The sequence below is a fragment of the Andrena cerasifolii genome, chromosome 10, assembly GCF_050908995.1.
Source record: "Andrena cerasifolii isolate SP2316 chromosome 10, iyAndCera1_principal, whole genome shotgun sequence".
Classification (NCBI taxonomy): domain Eukaryota; kingdom Metazoa; phylum Arthropoda; class Insecta; order Hymenoptera; family Andrenidae; genus Andrena; species Andrena cerasifolii.
The window spans coordinates 9,039,298-9,057,430 of NC_135127.1; the positions used below are offsets into that span (position 1 = coordinate 9,039,298).

At 47.2% G+C, this 18,133-nt stretch overlaps 2 protein-coding genes across 7 annotated transcripts in view; both read left to right on the top strand.

Moving 5' to 3' along the window:
* Positions 1 to 13,133: 13,133 nt before the first annotated feature.
* Positions 13,134 to 16,053, top strand: LOC143373786 (uncharacterized). Of its 3 annotated transcripts, none has more exons than XM_076821337.1 (6): positions 13,134 to 13,349; positions 13,469 to 13,811; positions 14,317 to 14,963; positions 15,224 to 15,444; positions 15,511 to 15,665; positions 15,739 to 16,053. In XM_076821337.1, exons 1-6 carry the CDS (start codon positions 13,309 to 13,311, stop codon positions 15,913 to 15,915), a joined length of 1,584 nt encoding a protein of 527 aa, XP_076677452.1. In that variant the 5' UTR covers positions 13,134 to 13,308; the 3' UTR covers positions 15,916 to 16,053. The 3 variants fall into 3 exon arrangements, with proteins under 3 accessions (XP_076677452.1, XP_076677454.1, XP_076677453.1); XM_076821339.1 differs by having other exon boundaries at positions 13,135 to 13,349; positions 13,493 to 13,811; XM_076821338.1 differs by having other exon boundaries at positions 13,136 to 13,349; positions 13,487 to 13,811.
* A 1,551-nt stretch (positions 16,054 to 17,604) lies between these two features.
* The window catches only part of LOC143373614 (uncharacterized), a 60,232-nt gene continuing 59,703 nt past the window's right edge, over positions 17,605 to 18,133 (top strand). Inside the window, exon 1 of one of the 4 annotated variants that reach the window (XM_076821006.1) lies at positions 17,605 to 17,908. The gene's annotated coding sequence lies outside the window, so the exon portion shown is untranslated. The remainder of the gene's footprint in view (positions 17,909 to 18,133) is intronic. The other 3 variants (XM_076821005.1, XM_076821008.1, XM_076821009.1) reach the window with 3 other exon arrangements.

The window sequence follows — 18,133 nt, forward strand, 5'->3', positions numbered from 1 at the left end:
TACGCCGCCCCCACCCACCGTACAGATTTCCATTATAACTTAACAAACGCGTACGCGTGCCCGGTGCGGCAATAAATTTTAATTAACTCCCGGGCAACGATGACCGCCTTCGCTCGCTCCCGTCTTTTGATACAATTAAAATACAGTTAGGTGGACGACGACGAAGCGTTTTCTTCGGATTGCGCGATGGCTAGGTAGCCGAGGCATGCGATCCGACGGTGTTTCGGAACCTCTCCGCGTGGATCTTCCTGGAAAGTCGAGTCATCTTTCGAGGCCTTCGGAGGGTTGCTCGCTCCGGGGCAAAGAGGCATCTCTCCAATATAGCGGAGAAGATAATTGCAAGGTATTTCAATTAGAAAGTAATCTAATCTTATAAATTTCGCGCGCGACTCCTGCGCGACGCACGAAGCGGAGGTGAGGAAATTCGGAGCGCTCGGTGGCCTCGAGGGGATAAAGTCGTTGTCCTGTGGCTCTCGGATACTTTCGCGCTTGTTTCCTGGGGGCTAGCATGCCGCGCGGCCATCTGTTAGGGAGTCGAGATCAAGAACCACTAGCCAGCATCGATAACGTCCTCGCATTCCTGAAACGTGTCGCAGAGACGCGGGGAAAAAGTCGCGGCAGCACGCGATAACGGTTGCTGGGGATCTTCGTCGTGTCACTGGGTCGCAATACACATTTTCTAGCGGCATTTTCTGGCCCCGCGTCGCCGCTTCCACCGGCCGAAGGAGGGGGGCAGAATGGAGCGATGATAAATATACGAGGAGCAACATTTCCCAGCGGGGATATTAATTCGTCCCGCCGCTGCTGACTCGGCGACGAGACAAAAAGACGATTCCCCCCCGGAGACGCGATATTAAACCGAAGATTCCTGTCTTTTTGCGCTCGACCGCGCGAGCTATCGAACACGAATCGGCGCCGCGGACGCTGAGAGACGTGACTTCCTTGAGAAACCGATCGGTGGATGGTAAAACGGAGTGGCGAGTTGTTACGAAGGGAGGTGATGAATCTGGGGCGAATCTTCGCAGCAATCATTTCCTAAATGCGAGGGCGATCGCTGATGAGTTCGGAAATAAATGACGAATAGCGAGCAGCTCGAGGTTCCTATCCCAAGCACGGAAAATGATCTCTCGCTAATGAATCGAGTGAGGAGAGACCTCGTCCCTGCTCGGCTCGGCACAATTAAAGCCGCGCGGATTTATCATCGCGCGGCCAATTTAAAAAGTGGGAAACGAGAAAACGTCTGTCCGTTCCGTTCTGTAAAGCCGCATTGGCCCAGTAAGGAGGATCTCCGCGCCAACATTCGGCTGTAAAATCGCCATTCGTTCCGTGCACTGTCTCTACCAGTCTCGCGCACTCGAATCTCTCGATTTATCGCGGCTTCCGCCAGCGTCGAGCCGAGTGCGGCCGTGGCAAGCCTTCGGAACGGGCGCCTCGCACCGTGTTGATATATTCGCCACTTTGAGATTCGATGTTCCGCTGAATTACGGGCACCCGCGACCTGGACGCGATCCAACACACTTTTCTGCCCGTCCGCGGGATTCTTCCCGACATAATATTCAACAAAACGTGGCGATGCGAGCACACCACGGTCTTGGGGCCAATGAAATGCAGGCGCGCAGATTCTTCTTGTTTTTTTTTTTGTAAATGTGTTTATTTAGCCATAAGAAAATACGTAACAGAATTATATGAATATCAGAGGTATAAACACCGCTGAAATTGGCACCTCGTCACTATAACAATTATATTTAAGCAACAGGCTCACGTGAGCGCACGTGCTTAGAAGAATATTTTATTTTTATTTTAGTTATTTTACGGGACAAGCTTACTCTAAATAATGCCATCAAGAACCAAGGCTTTCTGAACGTTCTGCTTAAAACTAGAGAGGGAATCGGCAAAAAAAAACAAAGTTTCCATGATACCTGTTCGCGAGATCGCGAGAATATAGGAACTTTAAATTTTCTTAAGAGCTATATTGCACTTATAATGTGTTTTCTGCCTTTCCAATGACAGCTCGGTTATACTTTATTCTTCCCTGGAAAAATCGTATCGAAACCAGGTAAATCGCTTCGGTATTCTTCTTGGTTCGCTGCTACAAAGCAGCGAATCTAATTTCCTCCGATTTTAGAGTCCGCGATCTTTCGGAGGAACTTGTCGACACCTCGTTATCGCGATTAAGGAGACAAGCGTCACTTCTTTCGTTCCACTCGTCGCTGGTGTAACGAGACATTATGTAAAACCAGCGATTTCGCGAATTACGAGATCAGAGGCATGATAAAAAAGATGAGGAACAAGAGGATGAAAGTGCTTCTTGGCGAGGCCCGGCGGTTTCGTAATAGAGTCGAACGAGAATAGGAAACGGTGGAAAAAAAAGAAGGAAGTCACGGCTGAAGCCAGCTGCCATTGTTTGTCACGGACAATGCTCTTGATATTACAATTGCGGAGGCGCGTTTTTTCAGGGGAAACAACTGCGATGCCTGTGTACGAACGATCGCGGCCTTCTTTTGGAAGGTTGACGAGACCCCGAGGAGGAGAAGGTCGCGACGGTTCGAGCTTACGAAATCCGAGGTCCTGCTTGAAGAGGCTTCGTCATTTTCCAATTTCTAATAAGAAAAAACGGGAACGTCCTTTATCCGAGGACTTTAAACCTCCTTACTTCTATCCTCGCTTTGCAGCATTCAGCGCGTTCCATGGAGCGAGAGGATTAAACGAAGGTGCATTCGCGGCTGGTTTAAAACTCGATCGAGCATCGTCGAAGGCACTCGATGGGAAGATACCAGAGAAAGTTTGTCGCAATTGAGGCCCGATTGCCCGTTCCAAGTTCCGCTTTATTCTTCGGTAAAACGGCTCGCTCGAGACCGCCTCGCCCTCAATGGCCCCGGATAATCGAGGCTCCGACTTAAAGCCGCCCTTTCACCGGAACGGCGACGGGAAAATACGCGAGGTCCGCTGGTCGTTATCTAATTTTCTACGCGCGTTTCGCGATCGGCGCTCCCGACGCAGGATTCTCGCGGTGCGATTAGAATCATCGTAAAATTTAATCGCCCGCCCTGCGAACGCGGCCTAAGGATCTCGAGTGTAACAGCCAGCTCTGCCAGGAGTTTTCACTGTTTCGACGTCACGTCCGCCTCGAATAATCGGGGCTCCGCTTAGCATTGTTAACGATACCAACCGGGGCTTCGCCGATGACAAAACAATGTTTTTGCCGGATGATGTACTGGCTATAAATCGTCCCAGTTTTTCGCTGCCGCGACTCCACTCCGCTCGAATCTGCATCGTTCACGAATGCAAACTCCGGGGATTGTTTTTCTTCCGGAGCTTTGGAGCAATCTGACACCGGAGAGAGTGATCGAGATACTTCTTTCTTGCGCTCGCTCGAAGGACGAAGAATCCTCGAGCGGAGAAGCCACTTTCTATTTCTGGAAGACACTTCGGAACGTCTACGATATCAACGAGCCGTAAAGGTTTAATGCCGCGGCATTCCGCCGCTCGGAACAATCGCGCTGCGCCCATAGTGGTTGCCGTTTAAACAACGAGTGGCAAGCCCAGGTGTCCCCTGTTCGCGTGCAGCGATGCAATTTCGGGGATGACAGCGATAAGTGGGCTCTCGTTGGAAAAAGATCCTGGCCCCCGAGGGTGAGGTTGTTAGACATTCTCTGGCAAATCGTTCTCCGTTTGCGCGTGAGAAACGAGGTTGGGGCTAGTCGGACGCGGAGACCAACGTTTTACCACTTCAACCGCTTGAATTCCTTACGAATAGCATACCATTTGCTGCTTGATAACCGAATGGGGAAATGAGTAAATAATTCTGCAGCTAAATCTGAATAATCCAGGAGAGTTTGCGCTCGTGGTATTCGCAGCGAACGACACCATTCCGGATTAAAATTCCCAGGTGCAGTTTCTTTCTCGAAGCGGCGACGGTAGAGTGGGTTTCGCAGTCGGAAGCGAAAGAAATCGTCCGTCCAACCGCCTCCGCGACTTCAGCGCGCGCGACAATCCCCGTTCCTGAGCGAGCAGACTGTCACTGGCGAAACGAAAGCCTCTGTGTCCGCATCGGCGCGTGTGAGTTAGCATAATGATAGAGACAATGCACAGTGGTGAAAGTTTTGCACGCAGACGGGATGCAGAGGCATCCGTCCCGTGGATGCGCGCCGAGAACAGAAATCTTTGTCTCGAAGCGATTCTGACGAGGGGACGATGCCAGGCAGGGATTTCGCGGCGAACGGCGGGCACGGAGACAGGGAATGTTTCGCGGACGTGACGAAAATCCTGTAGAAGACGGACGAATGGATGCGGTTGGACACGGCGCAAGCTTCAAAGAATTAAACTAACGTGGCCTTTTTTTTTCTCTGCGGAGAACAATTTAGGGTAAACCTGCCTAAATCGTAACCCCGCTGTTTCTTTTAACCCGAGACAGTCACAATCGCCCTTCTGGGTAGAAACTGTGTACAACTGTGTACACAAAAAAATAGAAAGCAGGTTTTTCGGGTACTTTTCACTAAAATTTTGCCAAGATTCTTAAGGATTTTGTACAATTACTATTTGTGAGGGGCAGTGAAACAAATTCTATGTGAAACTACGTCTATTCTCAAGTTTATTTCTTGTTTCGACATCAAAGAACAGTGCTCTATATTTATCGTACTGGTATGAACACAAAAACAATCCAGAAAAGAAATTGGATGAAGCTAAAAAGAATATCATAACCAGAAAAACCAGAAGAGTACAGAAAACTCGTAAGAGGAATAATAACGTCAAAGCCAATAAAGGAAAGGAAGAAAAGAAGTGGGAGAAAGAGGATGAGAATGAAAGCTGCTTTTGTGAATTCTGTCAAGGAAATAGATAGGAAAATATGATGCAATGCACGCAGTGCAAAATATGGATACGCCAGCTTTGTGCGGGGATAGAAATACTTTTGATTATGTGTATAACGATTGTAGTAATTAAATTTGAAAGTACGAATTAGGATAAGTGTTGTAGGATTTAGGAACCTTAATCCTAAATCGTACTTTTTCCATATTGAAAATAAATTGTTTATTCTATTTAATAAAGAGTTGACCACCGCTAATTTTCTTTGATTTTCCTTGTTATTTTTCATGTAATAGGCACTTGTTCTTAAGGGGTACGATTTAGGCAAGTTAACCTACTCTTGAAGGCATTGAATTTGTTTTAGAAAAAGAAACATAGTTTCTTCGCTAAGTTCCTTCTTCGTCTTCCAAATTGAAGACTCCGAAGATCCACCCGGGATCGATATGAAATTCCGCTACCTCGTCAGAGTGAATCAATCCACCGATGATGGAAGCAAGTAGATGCAGCTTGCGGCTTGGAAAGCAACAAAGACTTTCCCGATAGAGGCGTGAATGCGAAAGTAGGCTCCGTGCACCCCCTGTGAAATCCTCCCGCGATCGTCCCTGCCGGTTCTCTCTTATGTAAATTGGGTCAAGCCAATTTCTATGCAAAGTATCGATACATAGTGCGAATTCTCGTCTGGCGGCCAGCTACACGCCCGAAATAGTCGCGTCTAATCAGAATGCAGCAGTGTTCCAGCTGAACGTCATTGTCGGGCAAGCTGACATCCTTGGTAAACCGAGTTGGCTCGTTCGCTCCTCGACGAAATCCCATTTAGAGAATGACAGTCGAGAGCTCCCTGACCCGAAATTTCACCTGATATTCGCCCCACCTATGACTTCGATTATGACTGTCGCTGAGACCTTTGTAATTCGACTCCAGAACCATTTCGAGGTTTCGTAGCGGAGATTTCGTGCCAGAGCACAGTGCCAGCTCACCTCCGTGCCATCTGGAACGCATCACCGCGTATATTTCACCATCGAAGCCTGGATTTATCGCCCCGGGGGTACGACTCCTGCGTGGAACCCGCGCCTCGCCACCAAGAGGCTCGTAAGTTCTCGCCGAAAGCTCGCTCGAAGCCGGGGCATATTTCTCCGTTGATCCCGTGACACGGTCGCGATATACAGTTACGAAAGTTGCGTAACAGGAGGGCCCGGAACGTTGCACGGTATCGCGCTGTAAATATAAAAAAATAACGGTACAGGCTACGGGCGGACATTGTTCGGCCACCTCGTTATCGCCGTTACCGAGTCGATACTCTGGTTTCTGGTTAATTAACCGGTGGCTTTTCGGATTACGCGCGACCCTCGTCCTCGTAAATTCGACCGAGCTGCGCTGAGACTCGATGGCCAGTCCTTTGGCTGGGAGGATACCTTGATGGGACTCGAGGAACAAGCGTAAGGAAAGCATATACCGGCGAAGAATTTCGCCGCAGGTCCTCATTTTCTGAGAAGACTAAGAGAACTGTTTGATAATGTAGAGCCTCGGTAAAGTGGCAAACTCCGAGACCCAAGGGACTAGTAAATGTATCGCTAACGCGAAGGGAACGTAATTCGTGTTTCGTTGAAACGCCGAGGGATTCCACTTAAATGGGATGTACAGCTTGAAGGACAGAAGGACGGTGTCTGACTTGGTCTTTCTCTTTAAATTATTGAATGGACAAATGGACTGCCCACAACTTCTTCAGCAGGTTAATTCAAATGCACCTGAAAGACGAGTTAGGAGTTTTCCTCTGTTTAAAGCCAAATTCTATTCTTCCTCCTTTGGTCACAGTGATCCGGTCACTAGGGTATGTAAGTTAGCTAATACCTATGCTTGCGGACTGAACTTTTTTGGATTCCCACTCACTTCTTTCAAATTGCAAGCGCGACGAGTCATGGCCACCAGCATAGCGTCTAAATAGCCTCCCATTCAATTATTTTCCGACAACACTTTGTAAACCTTTGTACATAAAAGGAGTCATCCGTATAAATAAAATAAAATAATAATAAGTCAGCCGTCGCGGTCAGATCGCTTGACACGAATTACTTCGTCACTCCGAGGTCGTCCAACAAACCCAAATTTACTTAACTGTCGTTGAATTGACTTTGCGCGACTCCCGGCCGAGAAAGTTCCACGACGGCGCCCCGGGGACCAGATGCCGCGAAATTAGGTTCCCCTAAGAGCGTGATTACTTGGAGTAACGATATGGTTTGTACGCCGTGACACCGGCGACGACTTAAGTATTCCGTAACCCGTGCCTGCGAGCGTAATTGCAGGCCTGCTCCGTGTCGTGGCGGATTGAAACGTTTCGTTTGACGACCGAGGAAGTTTTCACGTAGCCAGTGGGATCTTTGAGAAGAAATGACGGGACGTCTCGAGTTTCCCCCGACCACAGCTTCGCCGAGGTCTGAGCATGCGTTGACTATTCCACTGTGGTCTAATTCGTGCACCACTTGCGCTACTAGCGCAATTTTTTAGGATCCTTCCAAAGGGCGCAGCTGACACTTGGCAGACTCGCGTTGCATCGGTCGGTTTATCGACAGCTTCTGCTCTTTATAGCGCGAGATAACAGAGAGCCAGGCTTGGGTTCCGTCGCCGCTGAGCAGGAACGCGTCGCAGCATTATAATAACTGGAACGCGGAGGACGCGTTTCGGAGGATAATACCGTAATCGCGATTCCACGCGGCCAGTCATAAACTCAGGGGCATCGATTTTATGGAAATCCGCCTGTTAGCGTATTCCATTGTTTGCGTTCGCTAATTCCGAGGCGTGTTCGACCGGTGTTTCGCCGTTTCGCGCGGAGGCATTAACACCCATGCTTCATCGACCGTCCTCATTTCCGCGCTGGTTCCGCGAGGTACGAAATGCTGAAGCGTCCTATCCTTTTCCCTCGCGTCCACCACCGCCGTCCCGTCTCCTCTTCCCCTCCTTGGCTTCCACGCGAACAGGTAGCAACATATTTTAAGGCTGCCAAAGGAAAATAATGCGTTCCGCGCGACTTGCCGCGCTGCACATGCCTCCGGAGCCAGTGTCGTATATCCCGCGAGCGTTGCGTGCGAAAGGAAAAATGAAACACGCCCGCCGGACCGTGGGCAATTTTGGTGGGCGATTATTCCTGCAAATTCAAACGGAACAGGCTGGAATTCACTGTATGAACTTTTAGAAGATCTAGGTCTCGGGATTAAGAAAGCAAAATCCTTTAATCGAAGCACCCGAAGACTTAGCCTCTACCCACGAAGTGGAAAGCTTTTTCCCTGACAAGGCTCGGGCCTATATTTCCCATGGATTAATCGAAACAACTTAGTCGTCGATACTCTCCTCATCCTGAAGCCCAACGCTGCATCTAATACAAACGACCGTCGCCCACGTATTCAATTTTCCCGTCTGTTAAAAACCACCACCCATCGGTCAACCCACTCGGTCTCCCTCGCCAGAGCGACTGATCGACCTCGTTGCCGGGACGCGTACTCGCCGCACAATGGCAGACAACGGCCAGCAGACAGTCCCTCTTAGGAAATTAGCATATCCAATCCACTCGGTGGTTCCCGTTTACCCTGGCCTCGAGTCGATGCGTCGCGTGACGACGCGCTACCCTCCGCGAACGATCAATTACGTGATGCGTTCGAGGCAAGGTACCCCGTCTCACCCCGTTTACGCGCGGAACCATCGCATCGCGGAGATTCGATTTCGTGGGCGTTCGAGGCTCCATTAGAGTTGCGTGGCCCGATTAAACGGAGACAATGCCTTTCGCTAATAATAGACGATCGGCGCTCAGATTAAAGGGGATGCGTCGCCTGCAATTTACGTTGTTATGGTTCGAGTGCTCGTTTTGTCGTCCCATATAACGGCGCGGAGAGTTCCAAGTACGTACGCTTTGCTACGGTTTAGCGGCACTCTGGCTGGAGATGGTCTCCGGAGCTTTCAGGATTGAGATTAATAGCGAATGTCGTGCTTCTACTTTTTATCCTCTACTTGAGGAACTTGCAGCGAGAGAGGTGCACTCTACTGTTTATAAAATTAATGCTTTGAGTTAACGTTAAAGGGAGAGCACTAACTGAAAAATATATATTTTCACAGGGTAAGTAGTAATTATCGAGTTGATAGGTTTTTATTTCTATTCTGGCGAATTTTTCAAATCTGGAGCTGCCTAAAAGAAAAATATTGCAGAAAATAGTAACGAGTGCAGGTTCTACATTTGCAATAAATCCTTTTTCTTTACGTACATTACAGGTCGTAATGCAAAAACTGTCGAAAATAGAGTTGCACCTCTCTTACTTTAAAGTCCTCAATTACGTCTCAAGCTCATTAGGGGGAATCCTATTTTATGGGCTAAAAACCTAGCGAAATTTAGGATTTTTTTTTAAGAAACTAGCATTTTCACTTATCTGAAGTTTGGACCATGTTTTTATGCATCCTTGAAGAAGTTGCAGTTTTTCTTTCATTCATTTTTAATAATAAACATCGTCCACACCAACGGACGACGAATTTTGCGCCGCGTGATGGTCGGTTATGCATAACTACTATATCTATGGTTAAAAATTAATAAAAAAAAACTACAGTTTCCTCAAGGATGCCTGAAAACATGGTCCAAATTTCAGATGAATCGGAACGCTGGATTCTTAAAAAAAAAATCCTAAATTTTGCTATGTTCTCAGCCCAATGAACAGGATCCTCCCTCAATAAAGTTACCGGAATTATAAAGAAGTATACTCGAGTTACATCATTCAGGACACCGTCGTTCTCCAGTTCCCTCATCTCTTTCCTCCACTTTCCCGTCGTAGGAGCTGCTTAGAATCGAATTTCCTGCGTCCGCGGGCATTCCACTTCTACTTTCCACGAAAAATCTCGTCGACGAGCGCTCGAGGCTCTCTCTAATGGTCAGGTATAATCACCATCAACGGGGATTATCGTGGAAGAGCCGCTACGAGGAAATGGAACGATGACAGTGCAGCGCGTTCGGTGGCGAGGGGGTGTTTTTCGTGCAACCTCGAAATACGCAACGACGAACGGACGGATAAGTAGGTAAGTAGGCGGCGAGAGATATTACCTGGTCGTTTTGTAATAATCAATAGATTTTTTCCACCAGGCTAATGCTCGGCCGCTGCGGTTTCGCCTTCTCACGCCTCGCAGAACGTTACAAATTGGATACACGAGTCGAGTTTTACGCGGCCTGAAAATTGAATTGCGTGCCGCGGGAAAAATTAGCAGGCCTCGATCGAAACGCGCAACCGCTTGACCCAATGTCTTCCTTAATCCCCTCGATTCTAGATCGTCAAGCTCAATAGAGGAGCCGATATACCAGATACTTTCTCACAGATAATGCCCGTAGAAACAGGATTGCCACTCTGTTCTCCCCGCCACGAATTAAGGCGGACGAGAACAACGAAGGCTCCATTAGCTGCCCAACTAAACAGAGCCTGCATCGGAGCTGACGGACGAAGGATTACACGTTCGATCTACACCCACGAGGGGAGAACAGAAGGATGGATAGAAGCACTCCGCGGGATGCGGTGGAGGGAAAATCCATCGGGCTTTCTTTTTCGAACAAAAGCAACTCGTCGCGCGGAATGAAGGCCAGAGTCCCCGGAGTTTTGCTGTCGTGGGCGTAACGACGAAACCGTCCGGGACAATGAAACGTTTCACCTTGTTCCGCGGCTTTTCCTGCCTTCACCTGTGTTCGAAGTGACGCGCGACTCGCCGCGCGTATTTACCTTGTCCCAAGAACAATGAATCGTTCTGCCGTTTCCTGCGGCCGGGTTTTAATCAAAACTCTCCGGCGAGTTCGATTGTTAGCCGCGGACCGGAGCGTGTCAACGCGGAGGAGACAAAGGGGTGCGAACGGAGACACGAAAGGGTATGGGTCTTCGAGATCCACCGCGGATATATGCAGGAAAGTTGCAAGGTTGACGATGCATTCTGAGAGTGGTGTAGGACAATAAGGAAAACGCTTTACTGACTGTAAAGCGTCGGGTACGAGGCAGAGGGAAGGGTGCACCGAGGGAAGTTGGCAAACGTGGATTCCGTTGCGAACGAAACGTTGCAAAATCGACAGGAACACAAAGTCGCACAGGTTTCCTCGTCACCCCAGGGGTACTGTGCCCGAACGCGTTCCCGTTATTTTACATGGCGGGGATCCCCAGGAGGCCTACACCATGCCACACGGTTCTGCCCCGTGTGGAAAACCAAAAACAGAACAGGGAAACGCAATAGAGCGGAAAAAGAGTATAGTGTGTATAGAATCCTTAAGCCATCAGTCTCGTGGATGTATGCAAATCTCGTAAGAAGTTCATCTTTCTGACACGAAGTCTTAACGCGTAAGACGCCGCGGACGATATCAGGGATGAGAGGGGGGGGGGGGTGAGTGACACGCGGGGCGAGCCTCGAATACCGATAACACGAGCAGCCTCCGTGTATGCAAATCCGGTGAAAGTATTTTCGGAGGTAGGGACGCCTAACGACCCGCATTTTTCTTCTTGGCGTTCGTTCGATTACGTGCCACGTGCAGGCTGCACTTTCTACGTCGCGACGCGTTGTCCGCCGATCAGCAATTAGCCTTACGAAAGCTTTGACGAAACGAATTGCGGATTATCGGTACTCGTGGCGCACTTTTTAAATACAATCTAGCAGGCGTTGCGAAATTGAGAGGCACAGAGTGAGTGGAGTAAGGGTGGCTTGTTATTATTTTATTTTTTCTTTTTTTTCTTTTTTTTTTTGAAGAAGGAGAAACGGTGAAAGATGAACCGTCGACTCCGTCGATGAGAGTGGTCGCGAATGGCGACCCCCACCCCCGTCGACGGGGGCCACGGTTCACACCCCGAGATCGTCCGTGACCATGGAAGCTTATCTCTAAACACCGGCAGATTTCTCTCTGTTTTCTCTGCCGGTGGGTGTCTTACTGCTAAACCACTTAATCGACTACCTGCTCGTGTACCTCTTCGATGGAACGGAAATCGAATGGAAACGAAGAAGAACGCCACTAAACACGTTCGAGCCCGAGGTGCGCGGCACACACCGATCACCGGAACTCGAGAGGTGGCCACGTTACGGAAACAGGATCTTTTATACCCCTAGATATTATTGATTTCCTTCGCTCGGTCCTAGGCCGGCGTTGCACGTGCGCAGAGCTTTCGTCTCGGCGCACGAGCACACCGGTCGGCACGGGGCGAGGAGCAGCATTTTCAAAAGAAACGCCCCCGCTAGCCGTGACGCGATTGTTTTGGACGGCAGGCACCGTGGGCGGTGAAAAATCCACGGCAGACGATAAGAAGAACGTGGCGAGGAGGTTACGCCGCAGATATTCTATTGTACGCGTGGCGTCACGGGGAGAATATCGCGGAGTGGCTGATATCGATTGCGAAATGGGTCGAAAATTTATTCCGCGATGAATATAGGGGGTGGAATTTTTTCATCGAAACGGGAATGTCGAGGTCGGGGAATTTTGCTTGATGTATCTTGCCTTGATGGCAGTTCTTAATATTCGATTCTGAGAAATGTCTTTGTTATTTAAATGCACAGTGCTTGTCAATTGAGCGCTAGATTATTGGGTTAATTGGCACGTGGGTCGTTGAGCATTAGTCTTTGGGAAGAATGAGCGCAATTTCGAATTCTGGCGCTATCGAGGTTCGAGATTCTTTTAGTGGTAATTGGTACTTAATGGTAGGGATTTATAGAAACTGCAGTGGTTTGCAGGTATGATAAGGGGTTGATATTAAATTGATTTATTTTACTTGTTCATTGAATTCCTGTAAATTTTTTATTTTTTTAATTTAGTTATATTTTATTATTTAAATAGTTTAATGAAAAAAATTGGTTTGTTTTAATAATAATTGTTGTGTTTTTTTATGTTATTTCTAGGGTTAGTATTTATAATTTTAAGTGTATTTATATATATAGATTTATTTTTGTGAGTTTTAGAGTGAACTATTTATATGTTTGGTTCTATAAATTTTAGAATAATAATTTATATTAATTATATTGGATTAATTTTTGTAAGGGTGGTTTTGAAGTATTTATTTTTTTGTTTGTTTTATCTGTCTTATAATTTTAAGACCAAACATTTTCAGAATTCTTTTGCGATGAGACGGGTTAGGCCTAATTTATTATTGTTTAGTTATTTATTATCAAAGATGTTTCTTATAATAAAAGAAGGAAGATGAGCGGAGAATGATAAATCGGAAACACTAACGAAATTCTATTTTAGCAGCTGTTGTTGAAAGCGGGAACTGCAGAATAGCAAATTGACTGGGAAGATGATTCCAGTAGATGGGGACATGCGTGATTTCCTACAGCTGCAGCTGCTGCATTTGCAGTTTTGTTTACATGATACATGTGACGCACTATTTGCGTAGTTGACGATAGTGAAGGGTAGCCGCAGCAATTATGAATAGTATTTTCTATGCAAATGGCAACGTCGCTGTGGTCGTAGCAGCCGCTGAGCACGCTGTTAGGTAAACTGCGATTACAATACTTCTGGAGTGAAATAGAATGCAGAGATCACATATTGTTAATCTGACCTGGTCATTTCTGTAAGTAGTTTGCGTAATCACCGTATTATATCCAACGAAACCATCGTAGATGCACCGCTGCAAATATCAAGCCGATAACCGACTTAACACGCTCTCGCCTGTACACTCCTTGTATTCAGTTTGCATCACCTTTGCAGCACAAGTGGAAATGAGAATGCTAATAATCTGTGGCCAGAGCTTTGTCAGAAGGATCAAGTCAAGCATTCTGCACGCAAGAAACAATTGATGCATGCTGAGGAAAGCACCACGACTGTGAGCTTGGACGACTCAGAGTATCCCGAGCTTGGCAGCGCGACTGTTAGGAGTAAGACTTCTGCTGCGGAGAAGAAGCAGTGTGTACAGAGCCCGACCATAAGAGTTTTAGTACCTACGGAGTTCAACATGGAACCACAGAAGTCAAAGTATGTCAGAAGGTTTAAGAGAACAGAAAAAATCTGTATCAATCTTCAGGAAGCTTTGCAGGTGAATATTCAGTTTAAGTTCAAGAAACTGTCTTACAAGGAGAGATCCCAAACCTGGAAATTCAAAAAATTCTGAAACTTTGTGAATACGTAGGGGATTTCCTCCTGATTACAAGGCAATTTTTGTTTGCTGCCCAAATTCACTCTAGAGGGGTGTAATTGCTACCTGAAAATCCGGTTATTTTCCGATTTTGTGTTATAACTCGTGAACTGTAAAATAATTTTTTACCAAATGATAGATCGAATTAAAAGAAGTAACTTTTGCCTTGAAACATTTTTTCTATCTCTTACAGTTCGCGAGTTATAACACAAAATCGGAAAATAGCCGAATTTTCGAGGGTTAATTTCACCCCCTTCGAGTGAATTTGGGCAGCAAATAAAAATTGCGCTGAAACGAGGAGGAAATCCCCTACATATGCACAAAGTTTCAGAATTTTTTGAATTCCCGGGTTCGGGATCTTCCCTTGTTAGAAAATTACTGAATTACAGCGTAAGCTTACTTTCAGAACACTAGATGCGTAAACAAAGGGAATGGCAAGGGACTACCAAGATTGAGAATCAACATTTATAAAGGAAATTCTGGTGTAGCGTCGAAGGGAATGGATAGGGATACGAATTTCAAGTTCAAGAAAGTCAGGGTGTCTATTTCGAAGGATAAGAAACCATCGAAATTGAAGAGAATAATTCTATCGAGCCGCGTCCAGAGAGCGCGAATCAATGTAGAGAAAAGAGAGGCCTTCGAGCATGAGAAAATGGAGGCTATTTGCAAAGAAGTAGACTCTATCAACTTCAATGCTCTAAAGATTACAGCAGATCCGGAAATCGACGTGGATTATAACAGACACATGTGTACAATGACGCTGTACGGCAATGATTATAGGGCCAGCGACGAAGGGAACGTTTCTGAAACATCTGTATATCACAGACCAGATATAATAAAGAAAATAAATAATCTTCGTATCGGAGGAAAGAGCGTGTCGAATCAATTAGCTGCGAGTAACAGTCGAGCGCGTTTTAAACGCGACAACGATACGATTGGAGACGACATTATAGAACAGACCCTTTCTCTCGAAATAAAGGAAGACGTCAAACAAGAGAATAACATTGAATTGGACGATAGAATTTTTTTGAAATATTCTCACAACTTTAGAGAGTAAGTATTTGAAACTCGACGCACGTAATTGTGTATTCATTCGAGATTATTGTACGATACTGTTACATTATTAATTTGTACGCTCGACTCCTCAATCTTTTTAATAAACATATTATTTTGTTACTAAAATGTCTGTCCTCTAATTTACCCCCGGTCCCATTGCAAATTACAAGCTCTTCATTTAGAAGATTCCTTTGCGTACTGCTGCTTTTATGGACTTTGGTGGGAATATCCATTTTGCAAGTTGCTGAATCTTGCAGATATTGCACGAATATGTTGACGCCAGGCCTGAACGACAGCCTTGAGAAATTTCTACGCGAGATTACGAGACTCCAGAAAAGATTCCACGAGAAGAATCCGAATAAATCCAAGTACAAACGTCGTTACTATTCTGGATTGAAGGAAGTTCGCAAGCATATCGAGTTGAAGAAGATTAAATTTGTGATTATCGCCCCTGACGTTGAGAAGGTCGACCTCGAAGGTGAATAGAAATTCTCTCCTTAGACATTTAAGCTATTGGATCTAAACGAGTCCTACGTGATTGCAGATGGATTGAACGACCAGGTGGAGAAGCTGCTAGATACGTGCAAGAGGCAAAACATAGTCTTCTGTTTCGGTTTGCGAAGGCGAAAGTTGGGATACTTCAATCATGGAAGAGGACTTGTGGCCTGTATTGGTGTGGCGAATTACAGTGGCACCGAAGTAAACGAATCAGCATTACTAGAGGAACAACGCGGAAAATGGAAATTCAATAACCTTGCACGTGTCTTTTCAGGAACTTTACAAGAATGTTTTAACGGAACTGGTGCACGCGCGGAACGAGTTCAAAGTGCGAAGCGGGGCAACGGCTGCGACTATCGATACATCGAAACTGATCTCGGAAGATTATCTGCTGTCGGAGAATATCAACGTACTTTTGCAAATTTTATCCCCGATTAGCATGAACATTTAAAAGCGAATTCATTCTATACCGACGCGTAATGTATGAAATTAATCCATAACAATATCTGTTCGTATTCAGTGATCGTCTAATTTTTACACGTCTTTGTATGTTTCATTACAGTTGAATAAACCATGAAATATTTTCCTACTCCATTCGATTTTATGTTTGCAATTGAGGGAACTACGCATTTAACAACGCACCGATCGAAGTTGAGAGTAAGGATGTAGCCACAGACGAGGTATAGGATAGACCTATCACGCATTGTAATTTTGTGTCACGCCCTCGGTGGGAGGGGCTCGCGAGGCCACTTACCATTTTCGTGTCACGTGCAACGTTACCGACGAAGTCTGGAAACAGATTGTAACGCTGCGCGTGGTAGGAATTAGAATTCAAGAAGTGTAAAATTAGGCCATTCGAAACCCACGATTTACAAATGATTCTGTTAGAAGAGTAACGATTTAAAGATCGTTTTATAAACGTATTTCGTGCAACGACCGAGAAAGAAGGATCGCAACAAAACGAAAACACGTGCACCATGGTTTGTGCTATTATCACGCGATATTTAATTTCAAGAGGCACCGTTAGCAGCGCTGCAATTTTATTCCATTCTCAATCGATAATTGGTCATTAAACTCGTATCACAGCTTACCATTCAGTTCCCAGACTAGGTACAGAACCACATCTATGGTCACGTGTTCCCAGCTTTAGTCGATAACACGTTAAACATCGAATATCGAGATTCGAACGGCGCGCGACGCTTGGATGCTTCTAAAATGAAAATCTCGGTCAGACGCAGCTAGCTCGGCTAATTAGCGAATCGGTACTCCTGAAACATGCATGCGCGATCGCAGGAGGATTACTATCGATTCCCCATTAATTTTAATGAAAGATGCTAATCGATTCAGGTGTAAACGCTTTATCGCGCGCTTGCAGCGATTCCAGGAGTCTTTAGCATTCCGTTTCATGCCCGCCTCCCACTCGCGCGGAGTGCATCGCGATGCGTGACCTATTTCGTCCTGTTTTGCAGTTACAGTAATTTTCATGATCCAGTAATTCTATCGACGAACAGAGTCGCTGCAATTCATTCTCCTCGCGCGCCTCTGTGCTCGAATAACAAAAGTGTACACACATCTCCCTAGGCTCGATGCATTATACACGGCCTCGATTATCAATCACTGCTCCATCGCCCACTATGAATCACTGCGAAGCTTGCGTGCAGCCGAGAGAGTACGCGAAGCGACCCGCTAACCATTTCATACCTATAATCCAAAAAAAATCCCACTCCATTCTATTCGGAGCGACCGACACTGTGCTATCTATGAATTGAAAATGCCCCGGCAACTCCAGCCGGCAATTATCCAGCCGAGCGTGCGCTCCAATTGGGGCCAGTCCTAGGCTCGAGCGCGAGGAGAAACTTGAGCTGCGAATCCGCCGGGGCTACGTTGGAAGCCAAAGCCAGCGCTCTTCGGAATCTCCGTCGAATTCCACGCTGCCACCGGGCAAGACGTAAAGGTTGGAAGCACGCGAGGAGCGTGGCGAGTCGGGGAACGCACGCAGCTGGAGTGCGGGCTGGGAAGACGCGAGCAGCCAGCCAGGCCCCGGTAAGATGCACGAGCGGCTGGAATGGAGCTGGAAGCGAGAGGCTGCGGGGGAAGTGGATGCCAGCCGGTGTGTGTTGATGCAAGTGCGGTGACTGTACGTGCTGACTGGCGGAGTCAGTCAGTCAGTCAGTCAGTCGGCTCGGCACCGGCCGCGACGCACGATCGCGTGGATTTTTCTCGCTCCGAAGCAACGCACGCCTCGACCCCGCCGTCGCTCCTTAGCGCGGCGTCACCCTGCTCAGCGGGCCTGTTCCCTAGCGGACTCGCGCTTCCCCAGAGAGCCCCGTTGTTCCGCGTCGATTTTCCACCGCCTCGGAATCGGATTTCGCGTCTCCAGTGCACGGATTACCGATCCCGCGGACGTTCCCAGCGAGAGCCGCCGCCTGGAAGAGTTCGGCCAGGTAAGCGAGCCCAGTACGTTTCCGTGGATGTCGCGAGAGACGCGGAATACAGCAGGTCGGCGGGAATGGGAGAAGAGGAAAAAGCAGAGTTTAAGGCTCCGCCGAACCGACGCGAATTTCGCGGCGCGGAGCGGGTAACACTGTGCATAAGTCACCGCGTATAAAAAAAGAACTGCTGCTTTATATGATCTAGTCTTTAATCGGAAAAGAGACGTGGCCGTTTCG

What these genes read in the sequence shown, in the direction of transcription:
- LOC143373786 (XM_076821337.1), top strand. Translation starts at nt 13,309, where the DNA reads ATGCAGAGATCACATATTGTTAATCTGACCTGGTCATTTCT. An exon ending in TGAGAAGGTCGACCTCGAAG is followed by an intron (nt 15,445 to 15,510) that starts GTGAATAGAAAT and finishes ACGTGATTGCAG; the next exon opens with ATGGATTGAACGACCAGGTG. An exon ending in CGAATTACAGTGGCACCGAA is followed by an intron (nt 15,666 to 15,738) that starts GTAAACGAATCA and finishes GTGTCTTTTCAG; the next exon opens with GAACTTTACAAGAATGTTTT.